Source organism: Hoplias malabaricus, chromosome 4, assembly GCF_029633855.1.
Source record: "Hoplias malabaricus isolate fHopMal1 chromosome 4, fHopMal1.hap1, whole genome shotgun sequence".
In the NCBI taxonomy this organism is placed as follows: domain Eukaryota; kingdom Metazoa; phylum Chordata; class Actinopteri; order Characiformes; family Erythrinidae; genus Hoplias; species Hoplias malabaricus.
In genome coordinates this window covers 8,701,887-8,720,637 of record NC_089803.1, presented here as the reverse complement: position 1 = coordinate 8,720,637, position 18,751 = coordinate 8,701,887, and the positions used below count along the sequence as shown (strand labels likewise).

The 18,751-nt window shown below is 38.8% G+C and overlaps 1 protein-coding gene across 1 annotated transcript; it reads right to left on the bottom strand.

Annotated features, from left to right (window-relative positions):
• Nucleotides 1-673: 673 nt before the first annotated feature.
• Nucleotides 674-17,148, bottom strand: LOC136694890 (epidermal growth factor receptor substrate 15-like). The gene is made up of 7 exons (XM_066668717.1): nt 16,794-17,148; nt 6,552-6,602; nt 6,065-6,252; nt 5,013-5,167; nt 4,162-4,625; nt 2,606-2,811; nt 674-1,063 (listed from the first exon to the last, which is right to left on the bottom strand). Exons 1-7 carry the CDS (start codon nt 17,146-17,148, stop codon nt 863-865), a joined length of 1,620 nt encoding a protein of 539 aa, XP_066524814.1. The 3' UTR covers nt 674-862.
• Nucleotides 17,149-18,751: the final 1,603 nt, after the last annotated feature.

The following is an 18,751-nucleotide window of genomic DNA, read 5'->3' as shown; positions in this document are numbered from 1 at the left end:
TCTTTTAAATTACAGAACTGTTATAAGAGACTTGTTTAAAGTCATGTATGGCATAGGGCAACTTATCTTTAATATTCATAAATATTATCCCCATTTTGATCTTTTTTTTCCCATGAGTCTGTTAAAATGCTGTGATACATAAAGCAGTATTGTATATGGTGGGTTTTTTGGCTAACTTTTACTACCATTTTATATTCTTTAATGAACATATTAAAATGTAATGGCTAACGTTGTAATTAATTTAAAACAATGTTTATTAATTTAATGCAACAGGTTTCCAGCCACCTGAGACATGTTAGGAAGTGTATGTTCCTCTGGATGGTTCTTGGCATTGGACGTGGAGACTTCAGTGCAGCTGAGTTTATTCATATAGACATGCAGTGCATGTCCTAGTACAACATTTAATGAGTTGTTATGTATATGATGGAGGCACTAATTAATCTGAAAGAGAAGTTAGAGTTACATATGAGAGCCAGCCATCCACATTCAGACCCTCACAGTGAACACTGGTGGGTCAAAGGAAAAGAGGCAGGAGTCTGAGACAAACACAATGCTTTTGAAAGCTTTATTGAAATTCAGATGTTTAAAAGGTCAGTATCATTGTGTAACACATGATAGTGACAGTTAAACATGGATTAGTTAACATCCAAGGTTTATGCTAATTATAAAATGCATAAGCGATTACAAAAAAGCTAAATTTAGGGAATACAGGTGAGTTATAGTCGTAATGTATTCCTTGTGATTATTAAAAGTAGTTATGAATAAAGAGGAATCACTGACAGTGAAACAGAAACAAGGCACTGCCAAATATACACAAATTATGATTTTTTTTACTGATAGCCTTATATTCGCATTAGCATCCTCAGTTTTTGATGGGCGGGGCTGCAGAAGTACGGCCAACTTTAAGGTCCTCAAGCTGTTTTTTCACACTGTCATATTGTTTCTGCCACACGTCTGGAGACAGGGTGCTCGGGTCAATCTCCAGGAACTTGTAGGCGTCCTTGGACTGAATTTTGAATATTACAACAGCTTTATTACAGGAGTCACCAAAGCTGCCCCAGATCTGTGAAAACAGCACATTACAACAGTCAGATATTCAGTTTAAATCAGTAAAACATAATTTGATTATATATTGCTTTTTTACATTCGGAAAAAGTCACTCTGGTGGTCCCAATAGGGATACATAGATATATACAGTACCTTTAATTAGGGAACATAACTGTACCATATTCTATATTAAATATAGATTGTAAAGTTGTGTTGATGTCATTCGCCCCAGTTCATTTTCCAGGACTTATTCTGTTTTTTTATTCTCCACAGTTGTATAATGAAAGATTACAGAGATCCCCCTCTCCTTCTGGAGAAGAGAATGCAATGAACCTTTAAGGAACACAACTGGACTTTAACACCACTGCTGTACCTTTAAAGATACACTACACTGTTTGTAGATTTAGTGACAGTAATGTACCTGTATAATACATATATTTCTGAGCGTGTACAACTGGTGAAGGGAAGCAGGTTTATGAAATTCCAGGTTCACCATCACGGGGACAAAAACAACTTCAATGCCTCAACAACTAGCAATGAACAAGTGAACTGTTAATCTCACATCAACACAACATTTAACCCAGTTTTATCCCAGAGTTAAAGCCCGGGCCACAGGGAAACCTCATAGGTCTAATAGGCACAATCGAGACCAATCAGAATCCTCTCTTTGTCACTCTCTCGCTGTCTCTCTCTTTCATATATATACATATATATATATATATATATATATATGATGGACAACACTACTAAAGAGGACACGTTATTTCCTGATTAATGACAAGAAGAAGACCATAGGTTAAAGTTGTCTTAGAGCAGCCTGAGAGGGAGAACCATCCTCCTGATCCTCCACAGTATGAGTGACCTATTGATTTACAGTGTGTACAGTAGCGACAACAGAACGTATTTATTTGTATTCATTTGTAAATTTGACACTTTGTAGTCTCTATCTGCCAGGCATTAATGAGGTGGAATTGTAAGCAGTATTCTTATACTTGTCTATTATAAGTAAAGACTGATTAAATGTTTTTGTGTAGCTTCATCGTATAATCCTCTGAACTGTAACACAAACTACAGTGTCGCTCAGGATTTCAAGGCTTTTTTTACGCTTGGGTCTGCACCCAGGACCGATTCTGGGCTCATTTGCAGTCGAAGCTTAAAGCTTAATCTTTTTGCTGTTGTTCATAATTTCAATGGACAGAAAAACTTATATGAAAAGGAACCACGCTTTTGTGATGCAGAACATTTCACTGAGCAGGAGTCCCCGCAAACATTGAGCCATTCTCATGCAAAAAGATAATTATCCGTGCAGGCCAGTGCGAGGCTTGTGTTTTTCTCTATGCTCTCATTCCACAGAGCTGAGTTGACTAATGTAACCTTTCTTCAGTTCAATTTTAGTGTGGTTTTTTATACATTGCAAAGGGAAGTAACAAAATGAGTTGAAGCAGTCTCATTACAAATTGAACCAATCATGCAGCTCCATACATGGCACGGCCATAATTACAGCCAGGTTGGTGTGAGATAAAAACCAAAAACCACCCTCCTGCCCATCGTCACTTACCCCACAGGCATTCTGTATAGACTTCACAAATTCGTCCTTAAAGTCAGGCTCATCAATGAGATCTTCATTCACAAAGGTTTTTTGTTTGATGACATCAAGCAAACTTCGCACTTTCTCCCAGAAGCCTTTGAGCTCGATGAGGATTTGCTGAATTTTACTCAGGTATAGCTGGACATCATTAAGGTAGGTGGGCTCTGGGATGATACCTGGTGAAAGAAGAACATTGACATACACTCATTGACAGTTCTCTAGTTCTGCAGATCTCAGTAGTTACCCAGAGATTTCCTATTCCATATTTGAATGATGGAGTGGCTATTACGTGGTGGTTGTGGTGGTTGAGATGGAATTAAAACTAAGTAAACAAGTAGAAGAGACCAGTGCGGGTAATTTGAACAGTAGTTCCAATGTCCAGGATCAAAGGGGTCAGCTGTTGCCAAATGGGGGCAGCTGTGTCCTAATGTTTGAGGACCAAGCTTGGTACCGGGAGTTTGCTGGTTTGATCCCTGTGACCAGTGGGAACATCCACGGCTGAAGTGCCCTTGAGGAAGGCACTTAACCCCCAAACACTCCTCTGGATGTATTAACTTCCCCTAATCTTTAGTGTGATTTTGTGTGTGTGCGTGTGTGTGTGCGTGCGTGTATGCGTGTGTGTGCGTGCGTTTATGTGTGTGTTCACTGGCCCTAATCTATAGTGTGATTTTGTGTGTGCGTGTGTGTGTGTGCATGTGTGTGCGTGTGTGTGTGTGTGTGTGTGTGTGTGTGCATGCGTGTGTTCACTGCCCCTAATCTATAGTGTGCATGTGAGTGTGTGTGCTTTTAACTGCCATGGATGGGTTAAAAGAAGCGGTCAAATTTCGTTGTACAGTTGGACAATGATCATAAAGAGTGTCACTAATTCACATCTAGTATAAATAATTATGTGGTTTTATGTGATATTTAATGTAAATGTAAAGAGTAAATGTGCATTTATTTGTCATTGTACAATGAAATTTATCTTCTACATTTAACCCATCTGTGGCAGTGAACACACACTAGTGCCCTAGGGGCACTAAACCTAACCACACCCAGAGTGGGAGCAGTTGTGGGTTCACTGCCTTGCTCAAGGGCCCCTCAGCTGTGGATTGAGGAGGAGGACAGTGCTGTTCCTTCACTCCCACCGTCACCAATTCTTCTGCCAGTATCAAACCAACAACCTTTCAGACCTAAGCCCTCTTCTCTAACCATTAGGCCACAGCTGCCCACTGGCCCACTTCCTAAAATGAGGAAATATATTTTATTTAATTGGTAAAATGGCTCCCCCTCGCCACCACAGTGACGCCAAACCAGTCTCAAACCTATTTGCGATATTGTTGCATAAATGACAGTGCATCTCATGATACACTAACATATTTTTGAAATTGTATGTGACAGTATATCAGCATCGGGTTTACAAAGGTAGGTGCTGTTTACTTCAGTCTACCAACACTTTGCACCGTGCTGATGAACAACTCAGCAGATTAGATTTAGAATTACATAATTATGTGCCAAAGAACTGATAATAGTGTATTCACACTCACCCAGTTGAATTTGTAGTTTTGTTAGCTCCATCCGCTTGTCAATCAGCTGAATCTGCATGGTCCACTCTTTCTGTCTTTCTAAATTCTTCGAATCATACAGCCTGTTCACATCTGCTTCAAGTTTCTTGATATTGGCAGTACCTTCAGGAACAAATTTGGACTCTTCTGCGGCTTTAATGATAGCACCAATGAAGGGCACACATGCAGCCACTATGCTAAACTTTTGACATTTGGCTGCCATTTCTTTCACTGCGTTCTGAAGCTCTGCATTTTTGGCATCAATTTCTTTCTTGAGTTCCTCAATCTTGGCGGTGGAGCTTTTCATAGTGCCTTCAAGTTCCTTTATGGCATCCATCAGTGCCTGCTGTTCTTTTTTGAGCTTCTCCAGTGCAGCTTCTGTCTCTTTCTTTTCTGTGTTGACGTCACTTGTTGTCGTAGCTACGTTTTGGTTAAGTGCTTCATACCTAAATGTTCGTATTGAAATCAGTCAGGAAAATATTATTGAATACCTTAATTGTGTCTATAATTTTTATTTATATTTTGAGTTGTGTCTGTCCTCTTTTCACCAGCACACACCACTAACTGGAGAGTGACACATTGAAGTAGAAATGTAGTCTAAATGGGGGGTTCTAGTACTGAAATTTGCTTTAATGACTGCTTACTGCTGTCTAAGGTGTTGGATTTTGTCACACACATACTCAGGTATAATAATTTAAGTAATTTTATTTAAGGCATTTTTGGGTTTAAATTTTAAAAAATGAAATACACAAAGATAAGAAACTAAATAAAGTCTACTTAAATAAATGTAGAGTCCAGTGCTCACTATGACAATGTTAAAAAAGTTTAATTACTTTTCCACCATCCTGCTCACGTCTTGAATAATTTCAGTGATCCAGGCTTTTGCTTTCTCTAGGTACTTTACCGCCACTGCTGGCTTATTTCCTTCAATGGTTTTAATCAGAATGGGAAACAGTGAGGTGACCAAGTTGTTGCTGGTGCCCACACACTGCAGCAGAAAGAAGAATGTGAGATATGTACATGATATGTACAGTTAAACAGTTCAAACCAAATAAGTGGTACACAAGCATTTGAATTAATTCTTTATTTAATTGAATCAATGTAGGAATTTAATTTGAAGTTATCATTTTAGAAAAGCAAATGTTTAATTTAACGGAACAAAAGCAAAATTACATCACTTCAGTTGGGATATTATAAAGGTCTTAAAGCCCTTATTAAACCTTATCAAGGCATTAACTGCAAATTAACTGGCAGCTTATTACTAACACTAACCTTTAATAATTTAATTTGAATAATCCTGACTGTTTATTGTACGTTTTGTGTTATTAAATGGTTGGTTTGTCGTTGTATTCATTAAGAAGATTAAAATTGAATGGTCTCATGTTTTTTTTTAGTTTCATTTTGGTGTCTATGAGTGCACAACTGCAAGGAAAAGTACTTTTTATCAAGAAATGATGACTGCTTAGATAAAAAAAATACGGAATTTAAAAACTTCACAGAGTGATCAAGATTCATTACAAGAATTAAATGAAATTTATTAGCATTACATTGGATTATTCTGGGCCATTGATAAGCCTATGATTGAGGGCCAGCATAAGGGACCAGTTTTCTTGTCTTTTTAAACCAGAGCTCAAAGGTGCAATAGAATCTCAGATCAGTGGTCAGTGATGCTGAGAAATAGCTACTTGGCTTTCATAGCACCATGTTATCAAACCTGAGGCCAGACTGAAGCATGTTGTTTTAATTGCTGCTCCAGTGTTTACCTAGACTAAAATCTTAGCTCTTATCTCTCATCTTATGTCCTATCACCATGTGAACTGGTTTTACTGTAGGAACTGACTCAGTATGGACTGACTCACAAGGGAATATCAAAAGTGTATATTACCTTCAGCAGGACTGCCTCAGAGGTTCCAAAGAGCATCTGTGTTTCCACACATCGCATCCTGAGGAGCCTCTCCAGCTTGGGGAATTTAGCCAAACACAGATAGGAGAGGTGATAGAGAAGAGAGACCTGCTGAGATGCGGGCAGGAGCCCCTCAGTGAACTCAGGACCCCAAACAGTGGACACAAGATCTGTGAGTTTCACAAAACATAAACCCGTTAATAAATTAATAATTTGTTAATTATGTCATTAAGAAATGATTGTCAGGTCACATGAGTGTGTGAATGACTGCGGGAGTGTGTGAAAATGTCCAGGGGTGTGAGGGTGACTGGGTGATTGTGTGTGAGTGAGTGTGTGAAAATGTCCACAGGTGTGAGACTGTCCACAGGTGTGAGTGACTAGGTGAGTGTGTAAAACTGTCCACAGGTGTGAGTGTGTGAGTGACTGGGTGAGTGTGTGGTCCTGAATGAATTCATATTATTTTACTTACCCTTGCTGTCAGCCATTGTGAGTAAATGCAGATAATATGATGAGTGCTCTCCTAAAAAACAATTTTACAAGCAATTTAGAGAAGTTAGAATTGTTAAAAGGTGACAAAATAAAGAATTTAAAGAAACTTCTGTGAAGAACGTAGACCTTCCTCAAGGTGTAGAGTACTGAACATTCACTCACGTCCTTTTATACCCTAAAGCCCCGCCTCCTCCAAAAAGAGGGCAAGTCAAAGTCAAAGAGGTTGTGAAATTTGCCACTCCCAGTTCTTATCCTATATCTGATCATACACAGAGGAACTCTCAGCTTGTGAATTCTATTCATTAGTTTAGAGCAGATGCAAATATTTCTATGATTCAGAACCGGTTTAATAAGACATCACTAAAGAGAAAGTTTGTCTCTCATCAGCCCTGTGTCTTTCCTGTGGATCAGCACCCTTGCTCAATTGTCCTGTTTTTAAGTGATAAGTTGATGCAGGTGGCGCTGCGGTACCATCTCTCACCACTTTCCTCCCTCTTTTATGTCTTTTCTCTCACACTTTGAAATTACCCATTGAATAAGTACAAGCTTGTAATTTAACTTTTTCATGAGTATTCAGACCTCACTATCACATTACGGGAGCAAGAAAAGACTGAAGCAAATGCTGAGGTGATAGTCTAGTAACAACAAATAAGCACAAATCATAGCTAAATTAATTGCAGCTCAGGATCCCTAAAAATGTTCAGTTCAGTGCGGTGGTGGGTCTGGAGCCTAACCGGAATCACTGGGCGCAAGGCAGCGACACACCCTGGAGGGGGTGCCAGTCCTTTGTAGGGTGACACACCCTCACACATTCACTCACACCTATGGACAATTTTGAGTCCACCTACAAAAGTGTGTTTTTGGACAGTGGGAGGAAACCAGAGCACCTGGAGGAAACCCACATGGAACACAGAGAAAACACACCACCCTCCTCGCAGTCACCCTGAGCAAGACCATGGAGCTGTGTGACTACGACACTACCTGCTGCACCACGTGCTGCCTTTATTCATACAGTATTATTTTAATGTATTTCATTTTTGTTGTGTGGCAAAAAGAAAACATCTTATACTTGCCTTCCCCAATCTATTCATATGAAATGGTTTGATTCACCCAGAACATGAGTGCAAACTGTATTTTCAAGCTGTGCATGGTGAGTTGGGAATGAAGCAGCTTACTGCATTTAAAGGAAAACTCTAGTAAGAAAAAACTAAGGAAAACAGAGAGTACAAGGAAACAATGTCACCAAATTTGTAGTGAAGGAATGTGGGTACAATTTCAGAGTAGTGGAAATATACCTGTGAAATATACCTTTTAACTTAAACGGAGAGAACTTCGAATCGTTTAGTGTATGATATATAGATAGCAAGTATATGTTGGCCCAACAATATTTTTTTTTATTGCAGAAGCATAATCTCACTCTGAAAAAAAATAGAAAAAAGCAACCTTCAACTCAAGTGAAAAAAAAAAAACAAAGAAATAATTATTTCCCATAAAATGACCTGTTCCACAATTATTGGCACCCTTAAAAATGTATTGGAAATAAATATATTTCAACTTTATGTCATTTCTACTGTCGATTGTGGATCAAAGTAATCAATTAGTAATTCATTACTTCCTGTTCCCCTGGGTTATTAATATGGTGTTACACAGAGGCCTATTTCCCTTACTCACTCTTAAACATGGTAAAGACAAGAGAACGCACTATTCAAATAAAACAGATGTGTGTCGACCTTCATAAACCAGGCAATGCCTGAAAGCTGAAGATGGGTCATCACTGGGCCTTTCAGCAAGATAATGACCCTAAACATGTGGCCAAATCTACTCAAAAATGGTTCACAAGGCACAAAATCAAGCTCCTCTCATGGCCACCTCAGTCCCCAGACATCAACCTAATAGAAAACTTGTGGAGTGAGCTGAAGAGGACAGTGCATAGGAGGAGACCCAGGACTCTGGATGATTTGTGCAAAGAGGAATGGTCAAAGATCCCTCTTTCTGTGTTCTCCCATCTTGTGAAATGTTATAGGAGAAGATTAAGTGCTGTCTTGTTGGCAAAAGGAGTTTGTACAAAGTACTAAAAAATGGAGGACTGTGTTAAAGAAGTGAAGCATTGGATGTCATACAATTTCCTTCTGCTAAACAGCGACAAAACCAAGGTTCTCCTTCAAGGTCCAAAACCTGCTATAAATAAGGTATCAGACTTAATACATAATTTTGACTTCCCTGTTCTCCCTAGTTCATCAGCTAAAAATCTGGGTGTTATAATTGATTCAGATCTATCATTTGATCAGCATATAGGTAACATTACAAGAACAGCTTTCCTACTTCTTCGGAACCTCGCTAAGTTAAGAAATTCCTTATCCCTCCCAGATGTGGAAAAATTATTTCACATCAAGAATCAAGAACATACATCAAGAATAGGTTACTGCAATGCACTTTTATCAGGATGCTCCAGCAGAAATTGAATAAACTCCAGCTAATTCAAAATGCTGCAGCCAGGGTCCTCACTAAAACTAGAAAAACTGATCATATCAGCCCAGCCTTATCGGCCCTTCACTGGCTTCCAGTTAAATTCTGTATAGATTACGAAATTATTTTACTAATGTATAAATCCCTACATGGTTTCGCCCCTGAATACTAACTTTTACTAACAATCTGTTTTTAGCTAGTTTTCAGGACGCAGACAGTCACTATTGTTAAGTCTAGGCTTAAAACACACTTGCTCAGTTTAGCCTTTGGCAACTAACCTCTTTCTAGTTTAAGGTTGTCGTTTCAGGAACTCATGGACATGGGGAATCAGGGTAAACTTGGATGATTCTTCCAATCTGGTGCACTATTATTATGCCCCAAGACTGATGTCACTATTATGTTTATTATTATTATTTTTTTTATTAATATGATTACTGTTATTGTACTGTAGCATAATGACACTTCATTGGTGATCATTTAAAATTCAATCTATAGTTTGATCAGAGGAGGATGGGTCCCCTTTGTGAGTCTTGGTTCCTCCCAAGATTTCTCTCTCCAGCCTCGAGGGAGTTTTTCCTTGCCACTGTCGCCTTCGACTTGCTCGCATTGGTCTTTGATTTAAATGTTCTGTTCTGATACTAACTATGTGAAGCTGCTTTGTGACAACGTCAGTTGTAAAAGGTGCTATATAAATAAATTTGATTTGATACTAACACCAAGGGTGCCAATAATTTTGGCACACATGATTTCATTCAAAAGATTAATTTCTTAATTTTTATTTTTTTTCCTCCAAATAAAGGCACTTGAATTAAAGCTTAGATTTTAGTCTTTTTTTGCATTGTTGTTCTATATTATTATTATTATTTAAAAGAATTTATTAGAAACCAAAGAACTCTTCTTAACCAGGGGTACCAATAATTATGGAGGGCACTTTATATACCGGTGCTGGACATAAAATTAGAATATCATGAAAAAGTTTGTTTATTTCAGTAATTCCATTCAAAAAGTGAAACCTGTATATCGTACTCGTTCATTACACAGACTGATACATTTCAAGTGTTTATATCTTTTAATTTGATGATTATAATTGACAATTTATGAAAACCCCAAATTCAGAATATTACTTAAATATGAACATGAAAAGTATGAGCATGTATATCACTCAATACTTAGTTGGGGTTCCTTTTGCCTGAATTACTGCAGCAATGCAGTGTGGCATGGGTTCAATCAGTCTGTGGCACTGCTCAGGTGTTATGAGCCCATGTTGCTCTGATAGTGGCCTTCAGCTATATCAGTCTGTGGGTAATGAATGAGTATAATATACAAGTTTCACCTTTTGAATGGAATTACTGAAATAAATCAACTTTTTCAAGATATTCTAATTTTATGACCAGTACCTGTTTGTATCATATGTTCGTCTACTCTGACCACCACTTTGCAGATATTGTTTAGATTTTGAACTATTCTCAGTACAGCAGTGGCACATGATGAATTTTTAAATATTGTGCAAACATGCAATTTCAAGATGGTGCAGACTATGTTTGGCTTGATGCAAGATCCAAGCAGTTTCAATATTATCTTGTTAATCTTGTCTGTATGTTACATTTTTGAAATTCAGATCTGTGATTACTGAAAACAGAACATCCACAGCTGAAGTGCTCTGGCACCTTACCCAAAAAGAAGCTCCCTAGGCATAGAGGGAGGCTGCCTGCTGCTCTGGGTTTGTTATGTATTCACATGCATGCATGTGTTCTCACTCGCTAAAGGTAGATTAAATGCAGAGATTAGATTTCAATGTACAGATGTATAAAGCATGATTTTGACTGGTGTTTTTTTTTTTTTTTGGTTATCTTGGTGTTTTTAGTTTAGATTTTAAATTTGTATAGGGTGTATAAAATGAATGCTCTAATATATATAGCTTTCTATATATACCATAGTAATAAAATTATAATTTTTAGCATGCATGAATGAAATTTATGAAAGAAATATGTAGAAATAAAATGTAATTTTAACACATTTAACGATTTAACTGATATCTTTAATGATATGAACTGTACCTTTTGTACTCTAGATTTCATGCATGTCTTCTTTTTCTCTTTCAGTGACTGATTCAATGGGAAGAATCCATGCAATGTATTTAATAAAAATGTTATTTCCACACACATATTAACAAGATCGCTGTCTTTTATTTTCTGAATATTTAATTGTTACAAAGCCCTTTCTTTGATAATGCAAGGTGGTCAGAAACCAACTTCAGAACAACGTAGACCCAGTGTCAAACATTGGTTGACACCCAACGTCAGACCAATGTAGACCCAAGGTCAAACATTAGTTGACACGCAACACGTCAATGTAGGGCCAACATCAAACATTGGTTGACACCCAACACATGTCAACCATTGGTTGATAGCCAAAGTCAGGCTAATGTACGCCCACCAGACAAAATGTCATTGGCCCAACGTGATTTGCCAAAGTTATACCAATGTAATCCAAGCCATTGAGCCAGTGTTGGGCCAACATATATTAGCTTTCTCGGATATCACTACAATATGCACCCGTTGTGAACAATATTTAAACCATGACATTTTATTGACTTGATGTGTTTATCTCTGCTTCTGTCCTGGAGCAGCTCTGAAAAAATACAGAGTTGTTTCCCAACAAATCTGGTGTGAAAACAGAGCGGCTCCTGGAGAAAACCAAAGTTCAGAAATCCTGGACAGATTTAACTTCGCACAAGTTAAAGATCCAGAGTTAGTTAAAAAGAGCAAAAAGGAATGTGTGACCTAATGGAACTATTCTTCTTCGCAGTATGTTGATAAACAAACACACAATTTTTCACCTAACAATAAAAGGTAATAATGAACTGTGGTACAATCCCAATAATTTGTCTTAATATATTAACTGCATAACGTGAGATATTGCCACTGGTGACTGATTTTGGCCTCATGCCTACAATATACACCAGTGCCAATATCTCACGTTATGCAGTTAATATATTAAGAAAATATACTGAGATTTATTATTCCATTAAGAAATATAAGCTGTGTTAGAAGTTTAGTGTTGAGATTATTTGCTGCTTTGAGGTAAAGGTGTGTGCACTTGGGAAATAAATGTTTGTGTTGCAAACACATTCAGTGACAGCTATCCCTTATTAGGTTAAGGGGGCAAACAATTTTTCACAGTGGGCAATGTAGGTTTGGACATTTTTTTCTCCCTTAAAAATAAAAACCTTTGTTTAAAAACTGCATTTTGTGTTTACCTGCATTGTCTTTGAATAATATTTAAATTAGTTTGATGATCTGAAACTTTAAGAGTGACAAACATGTATAAAAACAAGACACGTTTGCACACCACTGTATGTATATATAAAGACAGGATGGTAGGGTGGTAGGAGGCTAACAATTTTTCCACAACAACAGATGGACTCTATTCCATACTTGTAGAACTATAAAATGCTCCTGTCTGGTCATTGGAGCTGCAAAGTGTGTGCTGGAGCATTCACTTTTATGTTTTGGCTTCTGTCATGCTAGCTTCCATCTCTCAATGTCTTGCTCAGTTACCAGCACTACAAATTAAAATAATTCAAATACATAAAATTAAATAGGTTGCATAGGTAACTCCATGCACAATGTGTAGTTATTTATTTCAATTTCAAATATAAAGTATAAATTCACTATTTTACAACATGTATTACATGTACAATGTTTATCTTGTGTGTCTCTGATCACCAATGAAATCTCTTTCTCAGCAAGAACAGACATTTTCTCTGCTTTTTCAGCTCTCAGTGGAAGCTGCAAATCTGAAATATACAATGTTTTGCCCAGCAGAATTGATGACATTGGCATAAGAATAGTCTACACGTAAAATAAAATAAAAATATGACTAAAAAAGTAGTACAGCTGTAAGCAAACCCAAGTCAGTAGATTTTCTCCATCCATAATGAAGAGCATCTGTAAACAGGTCCACTCAGTGAGATGGAGTCATTTCCTTTGTGACTCTGGCAAACCTTTTAAGGAATGACTACAGTTGTTTCATCTCTTCGCCATCTGTAAGCCCAAATCCATCAAGTCATGTGGTGTAATCTGTAATCAACAGAGTCTTCTATTGTCAATAGTTTTGATTTATTTTCCTTCACTTTAGAAATTATGCCAACTCTTACACACTAGCTAAGTTAAACAGATTGGAATCAATGAGCTTGGAACATTGCAGAATGTATATAACACAAAGAACAGAGTGCATATAGTTACTTGACATGGTAATTTATGACCATAAATGTGAAATGCTGGTACAGCCAGAAACAGGTTGTGTGGAATGCTGTGTTCTGATTTCCCTTTAAATGCAATACAAGAAAAATCTGAGAAAATGAATTTCAGAAGAAACTTTCAGCTTTATTAATTAGTAAAATAACTTTCTCACCTGTTGGTTAGGTCTAATGTTGGTTAGATCAAATGAATATTCAGCACTAAATGAAGCCACACCTCTAGGCTATAATTATGTACTTAGCCTAATATTATCAGGCTAAGGTGTTAGAGTATGTTTAATTTACCAAAACACTCTAGACATTAGTTTTAAACAATGTGACACCTTCATTTCCGATGAAGTTCTCTCCACCATTATTACAAATCTGGTCTCAACAAAAGAAAGCATTTTTACAATGTAACATTTACAGACCACCAGGGCCTTACTCAGAATTTCTTAAATAATGCAAAGCTAGATTTGTGCAATCACAAAGTTATGATTGTAGGAGATTTCAATATCCATTTTGAGAAGGCAGATGACCCACTAAAAAGGCCTTTACTTCAATCCTAGACTCTATTGGTATTACTCAAAATGTAACAGGGCCCACACACTACCATAGTCACACTCTAGATTTAGTTTTGACACTTGGTCTTAACATAGACAAAATTTATATCATACCGCAAACATCAGCAATCTCTGACTATTACCTAATTTCATATGAGCTACGTCTTAGCCTTAATATATGTAAGAACCCTCGTTATTCTACAAAGCGTATTATAAAACCATCTACCATGCTACAATTTATAGAAAACCTCCCAGAAATATCAATACCAGTTCCCACTCCATCAGACCCAATGGAGCTAGATGTACTAACTGACTACTTAGAAAATACCTGTCGATCTACTTTAGACAATGTGACACCACTTAAAAGAAAAATTATGAGACAGAAAAAGCTCGCCCCATGGTACAATGATAAAACCCGTACTTTAAAACAAACATCACGGAAACTAGAGCAGAAATGGTGATCAACCAAGCTGGAAGTGTTCCATTCTGCCTGGAAGAACAGCCTTATAGAGTATAGAAATGCCTTCACTAAAGCTTGCTCAGCTTATCTGGCCTCGCTGATCTCCAATAATAAAAATAATCCTAGAGTTTGTACTGTTTAGTGTGTTTTCCAGAATTCCATAATCAGACAGGTTCTGAACAACAAATTCCAGCAACTCTCAACAGTAAAGTCTTTATGGACTATTTTTAATAATAAAATTGAGAATATTAGACAACAAACTCAACCCACGTGGCTAATATAAAACCCAATGTGGCTAATATAAAACATAATGTAATCGTAAAAGAAAGACTTGAAACCTTTTACCCACTCCCACAGTTAGAACTAGAGAAGATTATCATCTCTTCAAACTGTACAACTTGCACATTTGATGCAATTCCCACAAAATTACTTAAAGAAGTATTACCAGCTATTCATTCATTATCTGTAACCCTTATCCAATTCAGGGTCGCGTTGGGTCCAGAGCTTACCTGGAATCATTGGACGCTAGGCAGGAATACACCCTGGAGGGGGCGCCAGTCCTTCACAAGGCAACACAGACATTCACTCACACTTTTGAGTCACCAATCCACCTGCAACATGTGTTTTTGGACTGTGGGAGGAAACCCACGCGGACAACACACCAACTCCTCACAGACAGTCACCCAGTGTGGGAATTGAACCCACAACCTCCAGGTCCCTAGAGCTGTGTGACTGCGACACTACCTGCTGTGCCACCATGATGCCCTATTACCAGCTATTATCAATGGCTATGTACCCAATGCTTTTGAGCTGGCAGTTATTAAACCCCTTATCAAGAAACCAAATCTTGATGCTAGCACATTGTCTAATTACAGGCCTATTTCTAATCTGCCATTTCTATCGAAGATCTTAGAAAGAGCTGTGGCCCAACAACTTAGTTCATATCTACATAAGAATCATATATATGAAAAATTCCAATCTGTATTCAGGCAGGGTGGCGCAGCAGGTAGTGTTCCAGTCACACAGCTCCAGGGGACTGCTCCGTGTGACTGCCTGTGAGGAGTTTGTGTGTTCTCCCTGTATCTGTGGGTTTATATATGTGGGTTTCCTCTAGGTGCTCCGGTTTCCTCCCACAGTCCAAAAACACATGTTGGTAGGTGGATTGGCGCCTCAAAAGTGTCTGTAGGTGTGAGTGAATGTGTGTGTGTCTGTGTTGCCCTATGAAGGACTGGCGCCCTCTCCAGGGTGTATTTCTGCCTTGTGCCCAATGATTCCAGGTAGGCTCTGCACCCACCGAGGCCCTGAACTGGATAAGTGCTTACAGATAATGAATGAATGAATGTTACTGCTAGGGACAGTTATAAGCAACCATGACATCAATTTTCACTGTTACACAGATGACACGCAATTGTATATTTCAGCCAAGCCCGATGACAAACACAGATTAAAGAGAATAGAGGACAGTGTAAAAGACGTGAAAGGCTGGAAATGTTGTATAACTTCCTTCTTCTAAACAGCAACAAAACAGAGGTCCTGCTTTTGGGTCCAAAGGTGGCAAGAAATAAATGATCAGATTTAATTTTAAATCTTGCTCACTTTCCAGTTAAACCTAGTTCAGCAGCAAAAAATCTTGGCATCATAATTGACCCAGATTTATCATTTGATCAGCACATAGGTAGTATCACTAGGACAGCTCTTTTACATCTTCGCAACATTTTCAACATAACAAATGCCTTATCCCTGCAGGACGCAGACACATTAGTACATGCCTTTATTACTTCAAGGCTTGAGTATTGTAATGCACTACTGTCATGACGCACAAGCAGAAATTTAAGTAAACTTCAACTAGTTCAAAATGCTGCAGCCGGGGTCCTCACTATAACTAGAAAATTTGAACATATCAGTCCAGTTCTGTCATCCGCATTAATTACTAAATTCTGTTATTAACGTATAAAGCCCTGAATATCTTCAAGATACTATTTCTTATTATGAGCCTCCACGATTACTCAGATCACAGAGTACTGGATTTTTAATAGTTCCCAGAATTCAGAAGGCCTAAGCTGGGAGAAGAGCTTTTTCTTATAAAGCCCCCCCCAACTCTGTAATGATCTACCAGAAAATTTTCGGGACTCAGACACAGTCACAATCTTCAAATCTAGGCTAAAAACTCATTTGTTTAGTTTAGCTTCTGGTAGTTAATGCTCCCCCATAGATCCAGGGGCTCCATGGACACATGGAATTATAGTAAACTGAGATACTGGTGCTGTCGTCCCTCCGCTTCATGCCATCACTCAGGTTTGTTGATGGTGGGGCGGAGGGGTGCCAGTGTTTCAGGATGCTCCTGTGTCTGTGTGTCCTTCTGGTTCTCTCCAGCTTTTAGTTAAAGCTGTCATAATCAGATCTGTTGTAAAAAGCGCTATACAAATAAATTTGATTTGATTTGATTTGAGACACCTGCGGTGGGGTGATCATGCTAATACCTCAACAATGTACCCAGGATGGACACTGGTGCACACAGCTTGAGTTGATGGAGACCACAGAGTGACTTAAAATCACGAAAATATAACAGTCCATACTGCGGATCCACTTCATCACCCAAAGTACTAGATTTGCCCTTTCGGTCACACAGCAACTTGCTCTGGGTCATCCAACGTCCAAGCTGGACTGACCCCAGCAGAGCAGGAGGCAAGGCATGGATGTCAGAACCTGCTATGACAGCATAATCTCTGAGGATATCTATTGGTGCTCCATCACTGGGCATGGGGTTGTGAGTTTGTGCATCAGGGACCTTATTATGAATACCAGGCTTATGGATAATAAGTCGAAGTCCTGGAGACAAAAGAATCATCTTGCCAGTCCTGGCATGATGCCATCAGGGCTCACACAATAGCCAAGACACATAAGCTCACTAACGCAAAATTGGCATTTGCTTAGTTTCAGGTACAAGCCCGCTGAACAGAGCCAAGCACGAACTACACTGGGTCTTTCAAATGTTGATCAAAGGTTGGAGAAGCAATGTCATCAAGATGCACCACACAGCTCTTGTAAATAAGGCCAGTGAGGACTGTATTAATGAGCCTTTGAAAGGTTGCCGGGGCATTATTTAGACCAAATGGAAGCACTTTAAACTGATACAGACCACAATGTGAAATAAAAGCAGTCCATAGGCCATAACCCCTCTTCAGCTGCCACCTGTCAATAACCCAGTGCAAGAACAACGGTGGAGAGAAACTTCCCTCTGGCGAGAAAATGAAGTGATTTGTCAAATCCTTGGGGGAGGGTAGGAATCCTTGACTTTGGGTTGGTTTAGTCCCCCTGTAATCTACACAGAACCTTGGTTCACCACGAGGCTTTTTCTCAATGATGACCGGTTGGTGAAGTGCGATAAAGTGCAAGGCTGATGGGTCTAGCATCGCTAGTGTTAATGAAATGCTCAATCAGTGATTGATCAGGCCACATTTTTTGCTCTGCCAATAGGGAAGCTTCCTCAACCTTCTTTCCAGACGAAGTCATTGGAGCTTGGAGACACATTATGCAATCATCCCTACAGGCAGGGTCATGCAGGTCCTCCAGGTTTAAGCCAGAATGAAAATTACTGTCATGATTTGTCACTGTTCTGGTTGGAATGTGGATACTGACTGAAGCTCACAGCAAGCACCATCAGCTAACTGTATTGGTGGCGCTGTCCAAGATTGGGTTTTGGGGTTGTTAGCATTGTTTTGGGGTCATCTCACACAGCTGATAAAAGGCACCTGTCTCCTGATGAAAGAGCCATATATTTTAAGTTTACTTTAACCTTGAATGGAGTGTTCCAAAATGCTCAGAAGTAACATCTTCCACATGCCCAAGGTAAGGCTGACTGGGGGAGGCTGCAAGATGTGAATAAGACAAATCTATGATGCAGAGGATGGAGTACCTCTGTAAAACCTCTGCCCTCCTCTGAAGTTTCCATTCTGCTTGCCAGAAGTTTGCCTTCCAGGAGACTGGTCTACCGCAGATGAGCTATCCTCCTGTGGGGCAGTAACCTGGGAATCTGCAGGATTTGGTTCACCAGGGACACTGCCACAATTAATATTAACTTGAGAGGTGGAACTACAGTATGGGCATATCTGAAAGGTGAACCCAGACAGAGAGCATTTAAAGCAGTATGTCTCTGTGGTAGTGCTGATTCTTTTTTGTACATTGGGGCAGTGGTATCTACTGGGACCAAAAGCAGAGTGTAGCTCATGAGCCCCCCGAAGAAGATCCATAACTGAGGGAATGTGTGTGCCATAAAGAGCTACCCCAAACATCTCCAGTGCATGTTTACATATTAATTGAATCTGTTCTTTTTCCGGAGGAGGGCTTCACAATTTATTGTATTCACTAAACATGTGAGCTACAAATGTAGTAATGGACTCCTCCGGTGTCTGGATTCAATCAAGAATGCCTCTCATAAGTTGCTCTTGTTT